The sequence below is a fragment of the Clupea harengus genome, chromosome 19 (genome assembly GCF_900700415.2).
Source record: "Clupea harengus chromosome 19, Ch_v2.0.2, whole genome shotgun sequence".
NCBI lineage: Eukaryota > Metazoa > Chordata > Actinopteri > Clupeiformes > Clupeidae > Clupea > Clupea harengus.
Genome location: NC_045170.1, coordinates 24,515,336 through 24,536,473, shown reverse-complemented (window position 1 = coordinate 24,536,473; position 21,138 = coordinate 24,515,336). Strand labels below are relative to the sequence as shown.

General features: G+C 42.4%; 1 protein-coding gene across 1 annotated transcript; it reads right to left on the bottom strand.

Moving 5' to 3' along the window:
- Positions 1-46: 46 nt before the first annotated feature.
- Positions 47-14,901, bottom strand: fam83hb (family with sequence similarity 83 member Hb). Its single transcript, XM_031586158.1, has 6 exons — positions 14,698-14,901; positions 6,721-7,223; positions 5,599-5,763; positions 5,005-5,129; positions 1,967-4,646; positions 47-1,276 (listed from the first exon to the last, which is right to left on the bottom strand). The coding sequence occupies exons 2-6, from the start codon at positions 7,183-7,185 to the stop codon at positions 1,256-1,258; spliced, it is 3,456 nt and encodes a 1,151-aa protein (XP_031442018.1). The 5' UTR covers positions 7,186-7,223; positions 14,698-14,901; the 3' UTR covers positions 47-1,255.
- Between the last annotated feature and the right edge of the window lie 6,237 nt (positions 14,902-21,138).

Genomic DNA, 21,138 nt, shown 5'->3' with positions numbered 1-21,138 from the left:
AGTACAGGGACACACATAAAAACTATACACACAAACACACAAAACCTACAATGGAAAGACAAGCATTTAATTGACTTTTTTCTCTGCAAAAGTGTGACATATAAAACGACCGCTGCAATTTCCTTAACTGTTCAGGTTCTGTTCAGTGTCAATGTCAGATTCCATGTTTCATTAGTCTGATTAAGAACATTTAACAACAAAAACACTACATACTAAGACCTGCTGGGACACTTTGATATTCAAAAGTCAGTCTAACAGTTATTTTGTAAAAGTTTTTGATAAAATCTTACACTCTGTTTGTGGTCCCTCACTGCAAAGGGCAGTTACCTTTCCTTTTAAACATCACTGAAAGTTAAAAAGTGCATAGACAGTCAAGTACCAGAAATTGTGTGGAGAAATGCTTTATATTGTGCCTTTGAATGGCAAGGTTCTCCCTGAGTGATGAAGGTGCAGCCACTGCTTTCTCTCATAAGGAACATGTCTACCACTTACTGCTTGTTCAATTATCAACCACACATCAGTGTCCAAGCACACATCTGTCCTGTTTAATTGTCTAAAAGTGGAAAAATCTGTATCATGAAGAATTATATTTACTTCTCATGGACTCTCTTAGTGTTATCTTGTACTTGCAGTACCCTCTCTCTCTTGTACAATTATGTAACTTTCTCTGTCCAAGTCTGTGGTTTAACTTTGCCAAAGATTTTCAAGACTTTCCAGCCTTATTTGGCTTGCTTTGACAGCAGTGTTCATTGGCACAGGACCTAGGTAAACTTAGCTGTGTGTGTGTGTGTGTGGTGGTGGGGGCTATGTACATATCCATGGGGCATGTCGTTTTGTTTTCATTGTCAATATTTTTGAAAATGTACTGCTCACACCTTTCAGTCGCTGATGAGTGTTTGCAGTGACCCTATGGTGTATCCATGTGTTTCGGTGTATATATATATGTTTGCACACAAAGTCCAAGCTGTGTCTAATACAATAGTCCTGCTCCCAATAAGGGAAGGTTGAGTGGATGAAAGAGGCTTTGGTTGGCACTGTCAGGATGTAGTATCTGATCTCAAACATCCTACACACTCCAGGTAATACAGTTGTGCTGGTGGGTGAATGTTCAGAGGATCCAGATCCAGGGTGGGTTGAACTTTGCAACTACTGTTTGAATGATTTTCCTTAGTTATGTTACAATAAAATGTTGGTATCATTGGGATAGATTCCCGGTGGAGAGTTTCCTGATGAAAGGTTTCAGCTCCTTGCTCTGCTATCCCAGGCTATTCCCCATCTGTCAAAAGGAAAAAAGAAGACAAATATATGAATGTATGGCCATCTCTAAGTTCCTCTTCCAAACCTGTCAACTGAATAATGTCTTCTTTGCTTGTGATCTATTAAGTTACTCTGTACCATTACAAAAAGTAAGTGAACTCTGAACAAGTTTTCCATGTACACCAGTCTTGCTTTAGAGGAGGGAACTGAAATCTAGGCCACAAAATCAAAGTGGCCCTGAGCCTCTCCTCTACTCAGTAACCTAACACTATTGACAGATTGAAAGACTATTCACTAAAAGGAGTGCAGACACACTGATATCCTCTTAGAGCCTAATTCACAGAAGCTTTTTGATGAATGTGACAAAAGGACTGCTTTTGAGTGACTAGGACACACGTGGTATATTAAAGTAACGCATTTAAGCACACAACAGATAAAACTAGCTACTCTGGATATAATACACGAATTACAATTATTGTTTATTTAAAGAGATTATAGATTTAAAGACACTACAGGAAACATTTCTTCAGTTCTCAATTCTAGTCAAACAAAAAGCCCTAACAATCATTGCCTATTTGACAAAATAAAACCTGACCACCACTAACGGGCAACCATGCAAGCCTATTTTTGTAATTCAGACCCTTTTATGTGTTTTATGTATTGGCTCATTGCTCATTGAAGTGCAACACTCCTTGTTCTAAAACAATACCTCAAAACGGCTGTACACTTTCTTTTCTTTTCGCATGCTCTCAATTCTCTTCAGCAGAGAATCTCGCTCCTGGGGGTTGGCGGGAGTCCGACCAAACCGGGTTTTGCTTTGGTATCGGAGAGAAGAATCTATCTCCAGTTTGGATGTTTCGCCAGCTTTGTCACTGCCCCCATCACTCTCAGCTGCGTCAGTCTTCTTTGCCAGTTCTCGATTCTGACTGTTGGCAGAAATTTGCTCCAGGATCACTTTGGTGTCATCCCTGAGGTTGCTACTGTAGATCACATTGGAAGTGGAGGATTGGTAGCGAGACTGGCTTGGCTTAGTCGGTGCCTTATGGTTCTCTGCAGAGGCTGCAATGGTGTCTGAGGACTTCTTATCTGGAGCCTCCTCTTTGATTTCTGGAACTGTTTTCATGCCCTTACTGTCTGAAGTCGGTGCTCCTGATGTCTTCTTCTCACCCTTTGGTCCAAGGAGGCCCTTGAGTCTCTGAGTCTGCTTCTTGAGGAAGTCGAGAGCTTTGGTGTCCTTACCCTCTGAGCCTAAAGTGTTTAGTGAGGTGTTGGAGCCCTGGCGAGTGAGGCTGTCGCGTGATTCAGAGGAAGTCACGCTGGATGAACTTTGGCTACGGGACTTCTTCATTTCACTCTTCTCTGCATCTGTGGCATCCGTCAGTATGTCTTCATCGCATGACACACGACGTGACGAGGAGGAGTTTTTAAAAGACTTCAGTGGGTCCTTTCTGAAAAACTTGGGTGAGGGGAAGGGCTTCAAACTTTTCTTTACCTCAAGGCTTTCCTCTTTCTGTGTTGCGCTGTTTTTGTTCTGCTTCTCTATATTTAGCCCTGTTGCCACAGGAGGCTTGTCCGTCTGTGCCTTTGTGAGCTCTGGCCCTGGGGTTAAAGGCTCTGCATGGGTGACTGTAACTTTGGGAAGTTTATCGGCAGTCTTTACAGTATTTAAGAGATCTGACTTAGTCAGTGCTGGTTTGTGACTTGTGTCCACAGTGGATTCTGCAACTGGTTTTAATGCTTTTCGTTTAGCGGCAAGATCTTTGAAATACAAGAGTCGGCTTTCAGGATCATTCATGTTCGTGGTAGAGGGCTTATCTTCTGGTTTTGCAGGGTTTTCTGTCGCTTTCTCTTCAACCGTAATGGTAGCTTCCTTTTTGTTTCTGTTAGCATCCTCTTTGGGGCCTTGGTTGGGTTCAGTGGATTTGTGTGAGGTCTCAGCAGGTGCAACGGCTTTGCCATCTGAGTTTTTAGGATCTGATAAGTCTGAAGCTTGTGTCTTCTTGTGCTTGCTCCAGTCAAAGGGTTCCCTGGAGAGAGATCTTCTCTTTTCAAGGATTTCAGCCACTATAGAGGAGGTTCTAATTGGGTTGCCCTCCTCCGTTTTGGTTGTGTTGTGCGTCTCTAATGTTGAGTTGAAAATGAGTGAAGACCGCAGACGAGAGCTCCTTTGTAGCATTGGGTTGATTCGGGACCGGAAGGATTCATGTTTGGTCAGGCCCAAGTCCCTTGTCTCAGCCTCTCCCTCTGTTCCCACAGAACTGAGAGAGTCTGATGACCTCTTCTTGGACTCCATATCTGTTGTGGTGAGGTCCTTGGAACTGTCCTTGAGGATAGGTTTACCATATCTTGGGCGAAGGTCCAGTTTGGGCCTGTGGGGGTTGCCGGGAGCCTCCTTGCCATATAACCTCCCGTCGGAGTCGTGCTGGACTTCTTCGAAAGCGTCAGGCCCAAGAGGTTCATGTAAGCCCTCCTCCCCTGCATCCTCATATGTACTCAGGTAGGAGCTGATTCTCCAGTCCCTCATTCCCTGCTTTACGTCGGGGTCCTTCCCCACACGATCCTGCGATCCCCCAGAAAACTTTGGTTGTTTTTGATCTGGTGGGTGAGTCTGTGTGGGGGACCTCTCGCATGCATATGACTGTCCCACTGTGGGCCTCTTGTGGCCTGTTGGATCATAGTGCCCTACATGCGGGTGAGACTGTCCAGGGTTGAGATCATCAGAGGACAGGACATTGTAATCAGATGGTGGCTCCAACTCAGGCAGGTATCCAGATTCAGAGTGATGGTCCCCCTGCTGCAGAGCACGACTGCGGAGCTGCTCATAGCAGCCCTGGCCGGGGCCCTCTCCCTGGTAACTGTGTTTTTCCCGCTGGTAGTGCTGTTCCATCTCGTCCAGGTTGCCCATGACACGGTGTTTCATGTATACACGGGAGGAAGAGTAGCTCTCCTGTGTTCCCTCAGCATAGCTGTGCCTCTTGAAGGCATTCCTCTCTATCTGCTGGGAGGCCATAATAGAGCGACCCTGTTCCATATGGCCCTGCTGCATACGGAACTGCTGGGAGGAGTACTTTGAAGTCTGCTGCTCCATTGTATGACGAAATGGATCCTCCCGTCTAAAGGGCAGTCCGGAATCCATGCGGTCTCGTTGAAATGAAAATGCTGAGTGCTCCGCATGGCGAAAGAAGCTACTTGGCTGGCGCTGGGACTGGGACCTCTTCAAGCCTGACTGGTTGCTGAAGTACCCATCAGCGGGTACCAGTGCATTTTCCACCACCAAGGGCTGGGACTGGGCAAAAAGGATCCGGAACTCCTCGTCAAAGGTAGACACCAACTCCCCCAGGAAAAGATGAGCAATGCAGCGGTGTATCTTCTCAAAAGACCACATGAAGCTGTCAACACACAAGTTTTTACTCATTAACTCTTGGTTATATTGTTATGAGACTTTCCTTAAATATGAGCAATATAAAGTAACAAAACTGAAACTTATGGTAATATATGCCTAAAATGGTAACATAGAACAATCTATAAACATTTCGAGTGTAGAGCGAAAGACATCCATATGTAAAGATCACATCATACTGAAACGGATTTACTGTCCAGGAATGTATTTGTGTGTTATGGGCATAACGCATTGAGTAGGATTAATTCATGAAATAAATTCAATTTGTACAATATAAAAAAATGATTTGGAAAATTGCAACTGTACAGAGATACTGTGAGAGCAGTAGTGGCAGGGTCTGTCCTCACCTGTAGTTTCCACTGAGGACAGCTCTGCAGTCCGTCAGCAGGAAGCGGTCCATCACCTGCCCTTTAAATGACTTCCCAGTGCGGCAGAAATATGTGACGCCTGCTACTGTCCGCACACGCATCATCTACAACATAAACATGATCTATTATGGAAACACGAATGATAAAGGGGCATCATAATCTCACCGCTCTTTGTAAATCTAAGCCTTCTGGAGAACCAAGAGAATAGAGTGAAAACAATACCAAACACTTTAAATGTAATTTGAGTAAAGACAATGCAATAAATAAAGCAAATCATAGAGGTAATAAAATGCTAAGGCTCTAGTCTTTGTATGATGGTTACTTATCATGATCATCTTTCACTGCTCAAAATGAACTCATGTTTTTTCTGCTGTGGCGCTACCCATCATGTCTTATTTGAACAAAAAGCTAATGCAGCTTTTAACAAAAGACCCAGCATGCTTTACTTTACTATGACCAGTTACCGGGGACTGAGCTCTTAGCTGGCAACTAGTGCAAGGAAAGCAACAAATATGTTTTTGCTTATGAGTCATGGCACCTTATCTTCTGGACAATGGCCGGAGTAAAACTCACATGAATCATCTCCAGGTTTACTTTGCAGCTCGTCACCATAGAGACAAAATGGTGAGAATTATGTTCATCTAAAAGGATGTAGACAGGTACGCGGCGTTCAGCTGCATCCAGGAGATCAGCAAACAGGTCAATGTCAGTGAACACGTCCATGACCACAGCAATGACCTGCCAAAAACATCAAAAGAAAGACATTTAGACTAGGCAACTTCAATTATTTAAAAACAAAAATAAGGCCTACCATTAGCATTTCTATTTATCTTCAACGAGAGATTTCAATCAAGAATTCAAACAATGAAATCAATCAAAACAGCTCTAGTTTAATGTGCCTGAGTGAGAACACCCTCTTAGTCTTAGCCCTTTCTGGTAATAGTATAAAGGAACTGAATACATGTATTGGACGCGTGTGAGGATTATAATGGTAGATTGATGTTGAAAGATGCCCAAGGAGAAATGAGGTCTTGGACAACTGGCTTAATCTCTAAAGTATGCTAGGCATTCAGCCTGACCCCAAAAGGATGAATCCCTCTCAGATTCAGAGACCAACTGGTATTTCAGTCTGTTTTCAATCCAAGCCAGTCAACTACAATGTTCTTTCATAATTCTTGTGACGTTAAGCATGACACTTGTCAATGTCAATTTCAAACACAAATTTCAGTTCCTGCTTCAAGAAAAAATATATGTATCTAACATATCCAGACTACAATAATTACTGAGTCTGATTACTCATAATTAAAGTGCATTTGCATGTTAATATGAGAGTAACATTTATTTAAATAATCCAGTTTTATTCATATTTCCATCATATACCCCGGATCAGAATGTCCAAAAATATGTCAAGGTTGTTCTTAATTGAAGTTATGCTAGTAATCAACATAGCAGTTTTTCCCAGTGATTAGTTTCAGTATAGAATAAAACAGCTTTTCTTAACTCAAATATTAAATAAAAAAATATATGATACAAGTTTATAAGTGTTTATGTAGATGATCAGTTGAGCATTATACTGTTTAAATACATTAGCACCCATTGTGTAGCTAACCGTGTTTATTCAGAAAGGTGACCTGCTCCTCAGATCTCGGACCTTTCTAGTACTTTTGCCCCTGATATATTCTGACATGCCCTCACCTGCTGAGCACTTTTTATGAGACGCCGTGCCTGGTCCTTGATGCTTGGCATTTCAGGGTCAGAGGGGTTTACTAGGGTCGTGACCTCTGTAGGGCCTACAAATGAGTGTTGTGGCAGTGGCCAGCCCAGGTCAAGGCCTGGTGCATCAATGTCAGAGTGGAGCGGCCAGTAGGTGTCAGAGGAGCAGCCATCCTCGTCTGCTTGGGGATACGTCAGCTCCAGTAAGGATCCGCTGGAGGCCTGCTGGGCCTGTGGTGAATGCACAGTGCCCTTGATGTAGTCCACCTCTGCCTGGCCCAGGAAGTCAACCACCCCAGCGCTCTGCAGGAATTCATAGTACCCCTCCACACCATTTTCCACAAGGTGATCGATGGCCAACCGGTACTCCTCACGGTAGTGGGGGGGGAGGTAGTTTGGATCTAAGGGATTCTCCCCCACAGAGGAGCTCTGAGAACGATGAGCCATGCCAGCCACTGAGGCACAGGACGGGGTGAGAGGTAGACCTGAAGACAAGAACACACTGGATCAAATGAGGAAAAACATAGACAAGTTTTGTCTGGTTTGATCTTGACCATATGTCTCAAACTAATAAATATCCAAATATAATAGCCTATATTGATTAACCTTGGCTAAACTAATACATAATGTAGTCGTTTTGCCTCTCCTCTACCTATGCCTGCCTAAGTACATAGAGCTATTCATTCTAGTGAAGGTCATACAAGGATGGGTGAGTGGAAGGATGGGTGTGCACAAAGTTTATGTTGCTCAACATGCATTTATGTTAAAAGGTTATTGTTATTGGATGAAACGCCACCATTAACGCATGCAGTCTAACAAAAGGAGAATCTTACAGATACAAATAACAAGACGACCATTCAGTGAAACAAGTTTCACTGTGAACAGTTTTCACTAACTATATATTATCTTGTCAGACCACAGACATTAGGTGTTGGGCAGACACTTTCAAAGCACACTCAGTCCGTTCATAAGAGTATGCTGCACATAAGTCACCACAGTAACAATAGCTCTGAAAAGAAGTCTACATATTTCGCCACGCTCTGTAGATTTTGACTCACCCAACTTGTGGCATGCCTAAACACCTTCGGCACACCCAATACATTTTTACACGCCCATTATTCTGACCTTCAAAAACCTGTCTCTGGTTAAAATGATATGTATGTGGTATGCATTTATGTTCAGAAATGTGAATGCACTTATAGAACAACAACATCCACAACAATAATTTCCTTCACTATTACGAGTTTCACTGTAATGTGTCTTAAGTGTGCATGTGTAGTTAATGGCTGCACTTGATTTAAGGCTTCGCAGTGCATGGCCAAATTTGCATAACGATTTCAGGGAAAGGAATTAATGAAGAAGCTCAGAGCAATATCAGACTACAAAGTATTTAGTACCACCCTTTGCAACTATGTCCTGAAAACTGCAATCATATCACGACACTGGTGTTGAAAGCCCTGACAGTTTGAAGGAGTTTGTTTCTTATCTTTAGCGCGCACCTCCAGAATGAAGAGCTTTTACCCTCGTGCAATAAGGCTTCTCAACAGCTCACCCAAAACCACCCCACCTCCCCCCCGGCCCGGCCCGGCCCGGCCCGCCCTCATAGACTGCACTCTTAACACTCCACCCTGCAACTATTGATGCACCTCAATGTATATATTTCTTTTTTAATTTACTCAGGGATATTTATTTATCTATTCATTGATCGTTATTTATTATTATTTAGCTGTGGCAGTTAATGTCCACAGCAACCTACATTTTTAGCTGTCTGTTGCTGCCTCTACTGTCTCGTTGTTTTTGTGACAATGACAAATAAAGTACTTTGAACTTTGAACTTTGAACTTTAGAAACAAGTCTAAACTGTGGCCCAGGGTTACGTTTATGTTCTACAAAGTTATACTATTCATTTGGTTCCTTTGCCACTCCTCTAGACGTGGAACTGTTCTGCCCAAAGGCCCTTATGGCCCATTTCCAGCACCGCTTGTTATTTCCACCACACTTCAAATGAGGTCCATATTTTCCGCGGGTCTTGTTTGAGATTCAAAAGAAAACAGCCATGCATACATTAAAAATAGAGTGTATGGATGTGTTTACCCTGCTGCCATGGCAACGTGGTCTGTGGTCTCTGATGTGGTAGGCACAGGAGTGTGGATTACAGAGAGTGACTCATAGAGAGAGAATTCTCTTGTGACTAAGCATTGGGTGATTCACCGATGCTGCCCGAAGCAGGGAATCACTACCATGTTCAATACAGTTCTCCATTGTATGCCATCTGGACTACAGAGGTTATAGCCTAGTTAGGTTGTCTCAAGAAGAACTTTCTGAATTGATTCAAACCTTTGATTGAAGTTGCGTTCATGTGTACACACAAACACAAACATACACACTCACACGACACCTCATTACAGCCATGTAGAAAATCTAAAGAAGCACCATTTTCTCTCATATAGCCTAAAGGTTATCTAAGGGAGAGTGTGTGATAACAGCCTGAAGGGGAGCCTGAGGTGATGAAAACAATCAATCAACAGCCATTCATTCTGCATTCCATTGGAAAAATGATCTAGATTCCATCAAGAGCGCCACACACTGTGGTGTTATATGAATATACAATGATGAACTAAACCATGATCATTTAACATGATGTCGCATGGGCTCGAGGAGAGACATGTCTGTGTCAGGCAGTGGAAAGTCACTTTTATGACATGTGAATACATATTTGGAGAACATAATCCAAAGTAACATCAGTGATTCATGACAACATTGCACGTGTTCTTATTGTGTGCATGTTTCAGGTAAATATATTTTTGTATGTGCTTACAACAAAACTAAATGTGCCTAAACAGCAAAGACCGAGCAGCAGATATCAATAACAACTGACACACATAAGAAGATAGTGGTGAAGCACTAGAAAGAAATAGTGATGAAACAAACCTTTATCTATGTTAGAACAACACTGACTCACCGGAATGCTCCTGTTATAGTTGCTGTGCAAGGGAAAACTGTCATTGTAAGATTGTACTAACCCACATATATTCTGAATATTTGAGGTGAAACGGTGCTCGCCTTGACTTAACATCCATGATGACACTGGCAGTTAAGTGTGTACTCGTCACAGACTAATTACTCAGTTCCTGTTCCTCAGGGCTTTCCTGTTCTCTCTTGAACCCACGCACCTAATTTTTAAACATCTTGAGACCTTCCCTGCCCAAATTCAGGCACGTAGCAATCACAGGCTCATACACACTTTCTCACACACATTGCCATTTTTATAGAAATGCCATGTGAAAATGACCACCCTGCTGTGAACTGATTCAAACATACTATGATTATTCCAGGAGAGTAAACATTCACTGTTCAGCCAATCATGCACTTGATTATCATGATATTGTGTCTCAATACATACATACGTCCTTTCCAAATACAGGAGTACCCAATTATCCTAAACAACTCAATCATGCTATTGTAATCATACTTGTACTTACATACACAGAGCCAAATTAGCCATGTGTCGATGTATGGAATTAGTTGATCTAGTATATGACATACTAACATGTGTTAAGCCACAAATGAATGGGCCCCAGGCCCTGCAGCCACTACACAGTTATAAGGGTATGGTCTATTGTGATCTTAACTAGTTCTGTATTCTTTATTCATGGTCTGCCCCTAAAGTCCAATGTAGTGCCAGTTCACTATCTGTTCTCCGTGTTCTAAGATCACTATGATGTTCTCGGACCAGGTAGTGTGCTGCTTGAGCTCTGTCTGTACAGTATGGCCTCTCTAGTTACCCAGGGTGCACTGCTCTCTACCTCTTATCACTTTACGAGCTTTGCTTTGTTATTATCTCTGTCTGTTTACTAGCTGCTCTACTTTGCTCTCTGTTCCCTTCCCCCAGCAGTTATGGGGTCCATCCTCTCTCTTCTATCTTTGCTCTACCCAGGAGGTGTGCTGCCTCTGAGGGACATTGTCCAATGTATCGTAGCAGAATCTCAGATCCCTTTACCACAGCATTATGAAACAAGATAACTGAATGTGCTTGGAAGACGTGATTAAATAAGTTAATAAGCCTACTGATGGCAAATAAATAATTCCAGTAAACAAAAGACAGCATCTTGTAAAGGTGGAAACAGTGGAGTTTTTTTGTGAAAAATTTGAAAGCTTTTAGACTTACATTAATGACATATTTCTGAAAGATAGTAGTTGACAACTGTTCCTGTGTCTTCTTTGCATATTTTTATATATGTTTTCATGCAATTGTTGAAAATTAATGACTTCGTTGTAGCCTCCTCGGTTGCATCTACTCTACCTACTCCAAGTTCAGTCTCGTCACTAGAGGTTAGTGATGCTACAGAGACTCCTTGCTCTACATTGAGCTCTTGTCTGGATAAAGTATGTCCTCTATCCACACAACCTACTCGTACTAAACCCCGTCAACCTTGGCTCACTGATAGTGTTCGTAAAAAGTATGTAAAGAACTTAGAGCTGCTCAGAGAAAATGGCGTAAATCCAGAGATGCCAGTGATCTTGATAACTATCAGTCTCTGGTATCTGCTTTTTCTTCTAAGTATTTGGCATTCTACCAAGAAATGGTGAACAATTCCAGACAGTAGGAAACTACTTGCTACTTTCAACCGTAAGTTACCTCCCTCTCTGCTGGTGCAACTTTCTTTTTGAAAAAGCGTTCAGTATTGGAGCATTGTTTGAATTCATTCTTCCTCTCAATGATGCTATGCTTCTTCAGCGTAGTCACGCATGTAGTCAATGCTTCACTCAGTTTGGGAAACTTTCCTACATCATTCAAACAGCCTCGGGTTACCTCTTTGCTTAATACATTTTAATTTAAAGATTTAAAGTTTAGAGACTTAAAGATTCAATGAGTCTCTTTAATGCATGTTGAAATAAATTGTATTACAGTTCAACTTTATGTAGGTAAAAATCTGCAGTGATTATACAATTCAAAGGGGTATGTTCCCTTGGCGACCAGAAGTATGAAATTAGCGATAACACCTGTTGATCCCACTAGCTATTGTTTTGTGATCTGGGTAGGAAACCCTTCCGTGTGCTGTTGGTAATTACAAGGGAAGTATGTTGGTAATTAGTGGTAATTAGTTGGTAAAACTCCAAAATGATTAATTGAATTAGCCTAATGTGGGACATTTTTTTGCATCCGACTTCTGAAATATATTGCCATATGAAGCTAATACATTAAATCCACACCCAGTACCACTCAGATATCCCCAGCATATGTCCTAATCAAACCAAAAGAGAAAGTGCCGATTTCACACTCATAAACGAAATGGTAGACATATCAGCAATCTTAGTGACAATCAGAATTTCCTAATGTGGGGCAGTTCTGTCTGAAGGACGGGATACTGAAAAGTTTTTGAAAGGTTTCCTACCCAGAGCACAAAACAATAGCTAGTGGGAACAACAGGCGTTATCGCTAATTTCATACAAAAACTTGTGAGGTCAGTTACCCTCAAGTCTAATGTGCAATCCTTGAGGCAACAAATAAAGCCTGAACCTGCGTAAAACCACTGCTTATCACACACTGCGTTACGCTGATGTTTGAATAACACTTCTAAGCAAGTACAGATGTGGTCTGGGACATTGTCCAACCCCAGGGTCTCAATTACTTCCTTATATTTTGAAAACCACTTCTTCACAACGGTGGGGTTGAACCCTGAGAGCATCTCTGGTTTGCACATGCTCAGGCTGAGGTTTCGTCTCTGAAACCATTTATAGTCAGCCTTTTCGTAATTTCACTGAAGCCCTTTATTCCTTTCTACTCAGCAAACTGGTAGGCTAGTATTTGAACGTCCTCCATCAACAGGGAATCCACATTTTCCCAGGGTTGCAATCCTCTCCCCCTGTTCCACTTCATCATCCACACGCATTAATGGCTTTCTTCCAATCATATGATAAAAGTGACCATCACCTTTTACCCCGGAGAGCTGAAGAGTGGATTTAGGAACATTCTAGGCCCTGGCCAACAGCCTCAACTGAGGCACCCCACCATCCTCATCAATCTCTTTAGTCTTCTGCCTCCCCTCGTCCTGTCCAGCCTCTACTGATTCAGTTACCTTCCCTGATTCTTTGCCTGCCTCTCTCTCTCTCTCTCTCTCTGTGTCTGGCGTTCCAGAGAGAAATTATATTTACAGTATATTTACACGCTATTATAAGTTTTGGTAAAACATATAACACATCCTGATAAAAACTAGGAGGAGTGTTTTATTTATAAGAAATATATACACTTCACATTAAGTTTGTTTAAAAACTGTGTCCTTTGGGTGGTTCTCACACGGAGGGGCTTCCTTTTTGAAGATTGTTCCACCCTAATCTAAGATTGGACATTTCAGAAGTCATGTGATTTTGACCACATGGCATCACAGCTTGTGTTAACCAATAGTTTTATTGACTATTGACAATCAGTTTGAGGAGGACTTACACCCACTGGATCTTAGGTGTCCCACATTACGGCAATTCACCCTACTACAGGCTACCATGGTCAAAGCGGAATCATGGACTTCATGGTGTACAGGTCATTGAAAGTAATGCACTTCAAGGTGTATTAGGGTTGTTGCATTACTGCTATCCCTGCCTGCATGCATAATCTTCAGCTACCAGAACACAGTGGATTTGAGTGGTCCATATACAATTCATTATGTGAAACACATGAATCATTCTGCCACGTGGAGAATTAGTTTAGGTTTGTGTGAATTACATTGTTGTTGAACAATTATAAAATCATGTTGTTATTACTTAGTAATTGCCATAAACAGTGCTTGTTTGTTGTTTTATCCAATAAGTGGGTTAGTTAAAGCAACAGTATCTAGAATGTATCTGAAATGCCTGTCTGATACTCAATATGTGTAATAATGTCAGTATCGATGCTGATACCAATCCAGTGGAATCGAATTGTTGCATCTCTAATGTTACCAACACTTGGTTAGATCCTGCCATAGGTTGGCATTGTCATGACTTAACCATTAGAAGGCACTATTGAACTCGCACCTCCCTGTAGTGGTAGGGAGTGGATGAGATTGCTTGAGAAGTGAACTAGGTGTGCCTTTGTCTCGGCCCCTCCCAGATGCCTCCTGCTGATCTCGAAGTAGCCTTCAATTCTAAGGTAACCTTTTTGTGAAACAGAGGCTGCACATCGACTGACTCAATAAATTATTATGGATTCCAGAACCTTCACATTCCCTACAAATGAGAGGATACCTAAACACAGAAGTAGAGAAGAAAAGCACAATGCAGCCTAGACAGGAGAGCATAGGCTTCTGGACTCTAACGAACAGCCCTAATTAGTTATCACTTCTGACCTCCAGATACCCAATACAGAATAAAGGATGCAGATGTTCAACCATATAACACACTACAGTAACAATGGACTTTGTGTACTTGATTCTTACACTGTAATTAAACTTTTTTAAAAACCACCCTCTTTAATAAAATGCTCAGTGTTCATTAACAGTCAGAGAGTGCTGTTTTGGTAAGCTAGCTATAACATGTCTGGTGTTGGTTTGTTGCCCAAGTGTATTTCCAAATCATTGCACTCACCAAGTGATTATGAACAACAGCAACGCCTGTTTCCGTTGATCCAGTGAAAAGTGTCGAATCTGCCCTCACAACACGATGTCGACTGATACTTAATCTTCATTCAAATGTGGCGACAAGATGGGCTAGCCTACCTGTCACCTGACGGTTGGCGACGGGACAGTGTATAGTCTATGTAGGCTACGTAAACCCGGTCTATAAGTTTGTAACTCTAGCCTTGTAACTTTGTAACTCTGGCCCTGTTATTGCTGATGATTCAATAATCAGATACGATGATCAGTGGGCATATTATATCGGCATAGCCTCTACAAAATGCACTTTCGAATTCACGCTGGAAGTTCTAATCTGCTAATATGTTTACCGTGAGGACATCAAACCTACGTTTCATCAAACGAGTCTTACCTAATCGTTTTGTACAGTCGATTCGCAAACTCCGGAGCAGTATCCAGCGCCCGTTCCCCCTTTTCCCACACGAAGTCCAAAGTTACATTCCTGCCATCACAGCGAACTCCACCCAAGCTCTGCAAAACCTGTTTGCACTCGGCCAATTCCTGCTTGCCCGTACCTCTTGCCGAAGGAAAAAGTTAGAACTCGTCCTCTTCCCGTGTCTGGAACCTAAGGCCCCTCCCATGACACAGAACGTCACACCGACAAAAGAGAGAGAGAGAAGGCACTTGGAGAAAAAGAGGCTACAAAGTCTTCGGGTCATTGAATGTTTCATTGATTTTTAAAATATGTAGCCCTATTAATCAATGTATCTTGCACATTGTATCAGATAGATGTCCCTCTCAGCCCCAAGCTATCTCTCTCATATATGTGCAAGATACATTGATCACACACACACACACACACACACACACACACACACACACACACACACACACACACATTCACACACAATCTGAACTATAAAAAGAATGAGTAGCAAATGGAAAATATGTGCAGACACATATTTGTGGAGTATGAGACTTTTTGCACATTAACACAGACATAGCCTACTTATGACAATAAATTCATGTTGTTCGAGTGAGCAGTTCGGTGGACGTCTCCTCCCAAGCCAAACTGAGGGTTTGAGGCACTGTTCTGAACAACTGTGGGACCAGGTGAATTTTCTGAGATGGAAATTACCTTGGCAGTGTCTTAAAATAAAATGACAGTGTGTGAAACTGGGGGATGATAGGTGTGTATACCTGTGCGAAGTAGTATATGTGTGCCTTTTGTCCAAAGTGCAGTTAAGTTATCTGCGTGGGGTTAGAGCGTATTCAGACACACCCTATACACACAAACACACAGCCTACACACACACACACACACACACACACACACACACACACACACACACACACACACACACACACACACACACACACACACACACACACATTCACACACAATCTGAACTATAAAAAGAATGATGTTACTCACTTAACCTAAATGTCAGTAATTCAATAATATAAATATCTATCTTCAGTCACTTTATACATGCTTATAATCAGGTACGTTTAACCTCCAGTGGTGTCCATTTTACTGAATGGGTGTTTAACTGACAGAATTTAATGAACTGCTCAGGTAGAGAGGCAAATGAAAGGTGTGGCTCGGCGAAGAATGTGCCAGCACTGCTCTTACTCACCACACCCAGAACACTCATACACAAACATCTGCTCTTCCACCGGTTCATTTCCCCCCTCCCCCATATGTCGCTCTCGAACAGCATATATACACACACACACACTGGATTTTTTGTCTGCAAATAACTATCTAGCACATATACACAAACACACCTTTCTGTTTGAATGTGACTCCAAAGTGTTCTGTGTAAACGGTCTCAGGGTCAGGGGCAACAGCACATTCTCTGTTTGTCCTGAATCCTAACTGACATCTCCCACAATCCCCCTCTTTGGATGTAATGTCACACCTGTGTATCAAGTAACAGACCCACTTTGTGTGTGTGTGTGTGTGTGTGTGTGTGTGTGTGTGTGTGTGCATGCATGCGCGTGTGTGTGTTTGTGTTTAAAAATCACTAATTAAAGCAGTAGGTACAGTATTGTATTAATCTTGTATTAATGTGTAGAAAGAGAGAGGAAGAGAGCGTGAGAGAAGACTTTCAGTTGTGAGGAGATATTCTTGAGTGAATATTTAAGCTCCTGTTCGAGCATGTCTGACATGTCTTTTCTGGCCAGTGGCGTCAGTTATTCTAGCTCCACCCACACCGTAACACTGTACGTAGCCTGGAGGACAGAGGTGTGTGTGTGTGTGTGTGTGTGTGTATGTGTGTGTGTGTCATAGCTTCTGGAGGACAGAGGTGTGTGTGTGTGATAGCGTCTGGAGGACAGAGGTGTGTGTGTGTGTGTGTGTGTGTGTCATAGCTTCCGTGGACAAGGATAGGGGACAAATGGGAGAGATCTGGAACATAAAAGAATAAGAATATTGAGGGCTACTATTACGATGATTACATTTGTATTGGCAGGCATTTGGAATGGGGATGTCAAATAAATAAACATCTGCCTTAGGTCTGTGTTCAAAGACAAAAAACAGATTACACATTGATACTCTAGGCATTAATTCTGCTGCATCTCCGCAAAACTCCATTCTTAAGCACTTGTGAAGACACGTACCTGCTTTACATAGGCTATGCTCTGGATCTGGTGCCATCTTGTTGTTATTGTAACTTCACAAATGGACATTTCTGTCATAGTTACAAGATAATTATCAAATGTTATCTCCTGAAAATAAAGATAAGACTTATTTCCTGCAATGTCAGTGGTGTTTCATCATACTATCAGCATCATACTTACATATTATCATCATACTATGTCATTTCATAAACATAATGGATGGACAAAAAAAACAGATAGTTCAGCTGTCCAGAATACAATATTTCAAGACATTCATATGAGGCATAAACAAAAGACCTGCTTAACTGAAGCAATTATACCATATGTCTGTTGATGGAGGAAAGTTGCATTAAAAGGTTGTGCGAAAATATTTTTAGAAACGTCACCAATAATGATGGTGGAGAGGAGCCCTTAGGCATCGCTCACCCCACCTCCGCTTTCTAGGAGATTGAAACCGGCCTTACCTGTCCACTATTTCACGCGCTAGCAAAGTATCCTATCTCCTCCCTATTCTCCTCCTTTCACTGGTAGCTCTGAGCTCACATTACCCCTTATCCATAGGGGCTGTCAGCAGACATCGTTCCCACGCCATGTCTGCTATAGGCATCCCAGGACCTCAGCCGACTACCAAGCCAAACCTGCTTGTTATCAGTGCTGTAAATCAAGCCTTATGAAGGGTGAACTAATGCATTACTATATACATCATGCAAATATTTCCAGTTCTCCTGGGTGCTATACAAAGTAAGATTTCAAGTCCACCTTGGACAAATCTGTTTTCATAACAGTTTTCTCTGCTGAAGTAAGCTGATAACTCCCCCTCCTCCACCTTAACCTCACCGGTTTGTGGCCGGTTTTACTGTTTGTCCCCGGTAGGCACTCTCCTACTGGCAGACCTCGATGGGTCCTGACATGAAGACTTGCCCTGTTTTTAATGTTGCCCTGTATCTGATGATGCCTTAATGCTGAGATGTTTACCTCAGGCCACACCAACAATCCATCAAACACATCTGACTCTAAACCACTGGAGCTAGGCCAGGAATTTACCTCAAATCCAACTGAGCTAAAGGCTCACTGAAGCTCTAGACGTTCTATCAGTCACTATTCTCCATTGCAAGACCCTCCTTTTCCTAATCTTCTCTCTTCAGGGGATCCTTGTGAAGTTTATTGAATTGTCCCATTAGACTTTGGGTCTGTTTGAAGTTGGTGCTGTACTGATAAGCCCCACAGCCCTGGCTGAAGCTCTGTGTGCCCCTGCTCTATGAGAGCGCAATGCTGCTGGAAGTGAGATATCTCCCTGTTACCGTTTCCCTTTACACACACACTCACTCCTTTGAAGCTCACTGTTGGTTAGATTACACTTCCATGACACATCTGGTATGCCATAACACAATGTCAATCCAGCCAGTAATGCCTTCAGAATTAATATGTCAGATATTCTAGACGGAAAATGGCAAGGAGGAGCTTCATCAACCAGAAAGACTATCTTTAATCAATTATACTGGGGTAAAAGTACACTAAGAGCGTACACAAAATGTATGCAGTTGCAATCAGAGCCATGAAAAAAACAAACAGATGTGACACTCCCACTGACATCAATAGAAGAAGTATTTTTCCAATATATGTTGCAAAGACTTGGCTCCAGCTAGTATCCAGCAATCCTGTTTTCGCTTTGTCATCATGGGCTGTTAAGTGTAGATTGATGAGGGAAAAAATAAAACGATTTTAGGCTGCAACATCACAAATTGTGGAAAAGGCGAAGGGGTCTGAATACTTGCAATGCCCTGTACTGTAATCAGTATGGTGCCCGATAGCAGATTATATGAGATGGGCTAAATAAGTCTAAAAATGTTACTGTTACCAGCCACCAGGGGGCAACAGATGTTTTACTTCTCATAAGCAGGCTACCCCTCGCTGTCAATAATTTTACATTCATTTCTCTGACAGCTTCCTGCTGAGTCTGGTGACCTCATTACATGCAGTTATTTGGGAATTTCCATGTTTAGAGGACAACATCCTTCATTAACATATCACTTTGAAAGACAAAAGCATACAACATTCCGGGACAGTTACAAACCACTCTACCGCCCTGCTTTTGGAAAGGCTGACCACACCTCCATTCTTCTCCTCCCCGCATATAGGCAAAAGCTGAAACAGGTCAGACCTTTTGCGAGGACAGTCCATCAATGGAGTGACGAGAGTGTGGCTACTCTCCAGGACTGTTTTGACACCACTGACTGGCTGATGTTTCGGGAGGCAGCAGATGGGGACATAAATGAATTTACGGACACTGTTTCAAGCTACATCCAACACTGCATCGATGATGTCGTTCCCAAGAAGGCTGTCTGGTCTTTCCTCCAATAGGTCTACAGACGATGCCATCGCCCTGACTATGCACACTGCCCTCTCCCACCAGGACAAAGGGAATACATATGCGAGAATGCTGTTCAACACCATCATCCCCATCCAGACTTGTCTCCAAGCTCGTAGACCTGGGACTAAGCACCTCCCTATGTAGGTGGATCTTGGACTTCCTGACGGGGAGGCCACAGGTGTTGAGAATCGGTGGCCGCACCTCATCCACAGGAATCACCAACACAGGCACCCCCCAGGGCTGTGTGCTCAGCCCCCTCCTGTTCTCCTTGTTCACGCATGACTGTGCGGCTACGCACAGTTCAAATCTCATCGTGAAGTTTGCTGACGACACAACCATTGTGGGCCTCATCACTGATAATGACGAGTCAGCCTACAGAGAGGAGGTTGATACCCTGACAACATCAGCAAGACTAAAGAGATGATTGTGGACTATAGGAGACGGCAGGAGCAAGAGCATGCACCCCTATACATCAACAGATCCGAAGTGGAAAAGGTCAGCTGTTTCAGGTTCCTCGGGGTGAACATCAGTAGTGATCTTACCTGGTCTGCTCACACGGACAAGGTGGTGAGAGTGGCCCGGAAACGCCTCTTCTTCCTGAGGAGACTGAAGAAATTTGGTATGGAATCAGTCATCCTCACTAACTTTTACAGATGTACTATAGAGAGCATCCTGACTGGTTGCATCACAGTGTGGTACGGGAGCTGCACAGCCAAGGACCGTAAGGTCCTACGCAGTGTGGTCAGGTCTGCAGAGTTCATCATCGGCAGGGAGCTCCCAGCCCTCCAGGACATCTTCCACATACGATGCATCAGAAAAGCTGGCAGGATCCTTAAAGACTGCTACCATCCATCCTTTATACTTTTTTCCCTGTTGCCTTCTGGCAGGCGCTACCGAAGTATTCGGTCTCGCACCCGTAGATTGGAGAGCAGTTTCTTTCCAAGGGCCATCAGGCTTTTAAATGGACAGTGATACAGTCTCGCCACTTTACATGTTACAGTTTCATCTACTGTTTGCACTACAAGTAATTGCACCACCTGATACCAGGCACACTTGATTTGTCTTTAGGTTAGTATAGGTTTATTAGGTTAGTATAGGTTACTATATGTGTATTATATGTTTAGCAGATTGTATTGTATATATATTTTGTATATTTAATAGATTTATTATATGTTTATTATATGTGTAATTTATGTTCAGAGTACTTATATGTTATGTTATTTTATGTTATGCTATGGTAGGTTGTTGTGCGGTGTCTTGTCTTAAGAATTTCAGTGCCCAGTCTGACTAAGTGTTGTTCTGTGCATCTGACAAATAAAATACTTGAACTTGAACTTGAATAGCGGTCAAATCTAGTGGCCACACATTATGAAGACCTGGCCACAATTGAGTTATCTCATTCCCACGCCTCACTAAATCATGGGGACGAATTATTAATCTTTCGCCCACACTATAATATTTCTTCCACCTATGTCACCGGCGTCACAGGTCATGGGTGACCATACGTCAGTTTCAGCAAGTTTCATGCAATTTTCTACTAAATTTAAGAAAATAAAAAATTTGAAGGATGTACAATGTATAGTTGCTTTTAAATACAGAGACAGCCTGATAACAGATAAGTAATATTTAGTAATATCACACAAAGGCCAAAATTATATTTGAACCCAGTTTGGGATAAGAGGAGTCTTTGTTTAGGCTTTCTAATTAATTGATCCTAGACCAGGATCTGAGTGTGTTTATATGACTGAAGTAATACACAATAATTTATCATCCATTGTTTTTCATTTGTTTGGGACTCAGTACTATCCCGTGTGAGGTATTGCTCTGGTATTCTGCCGCTTTCTGCTCCATTTTAAA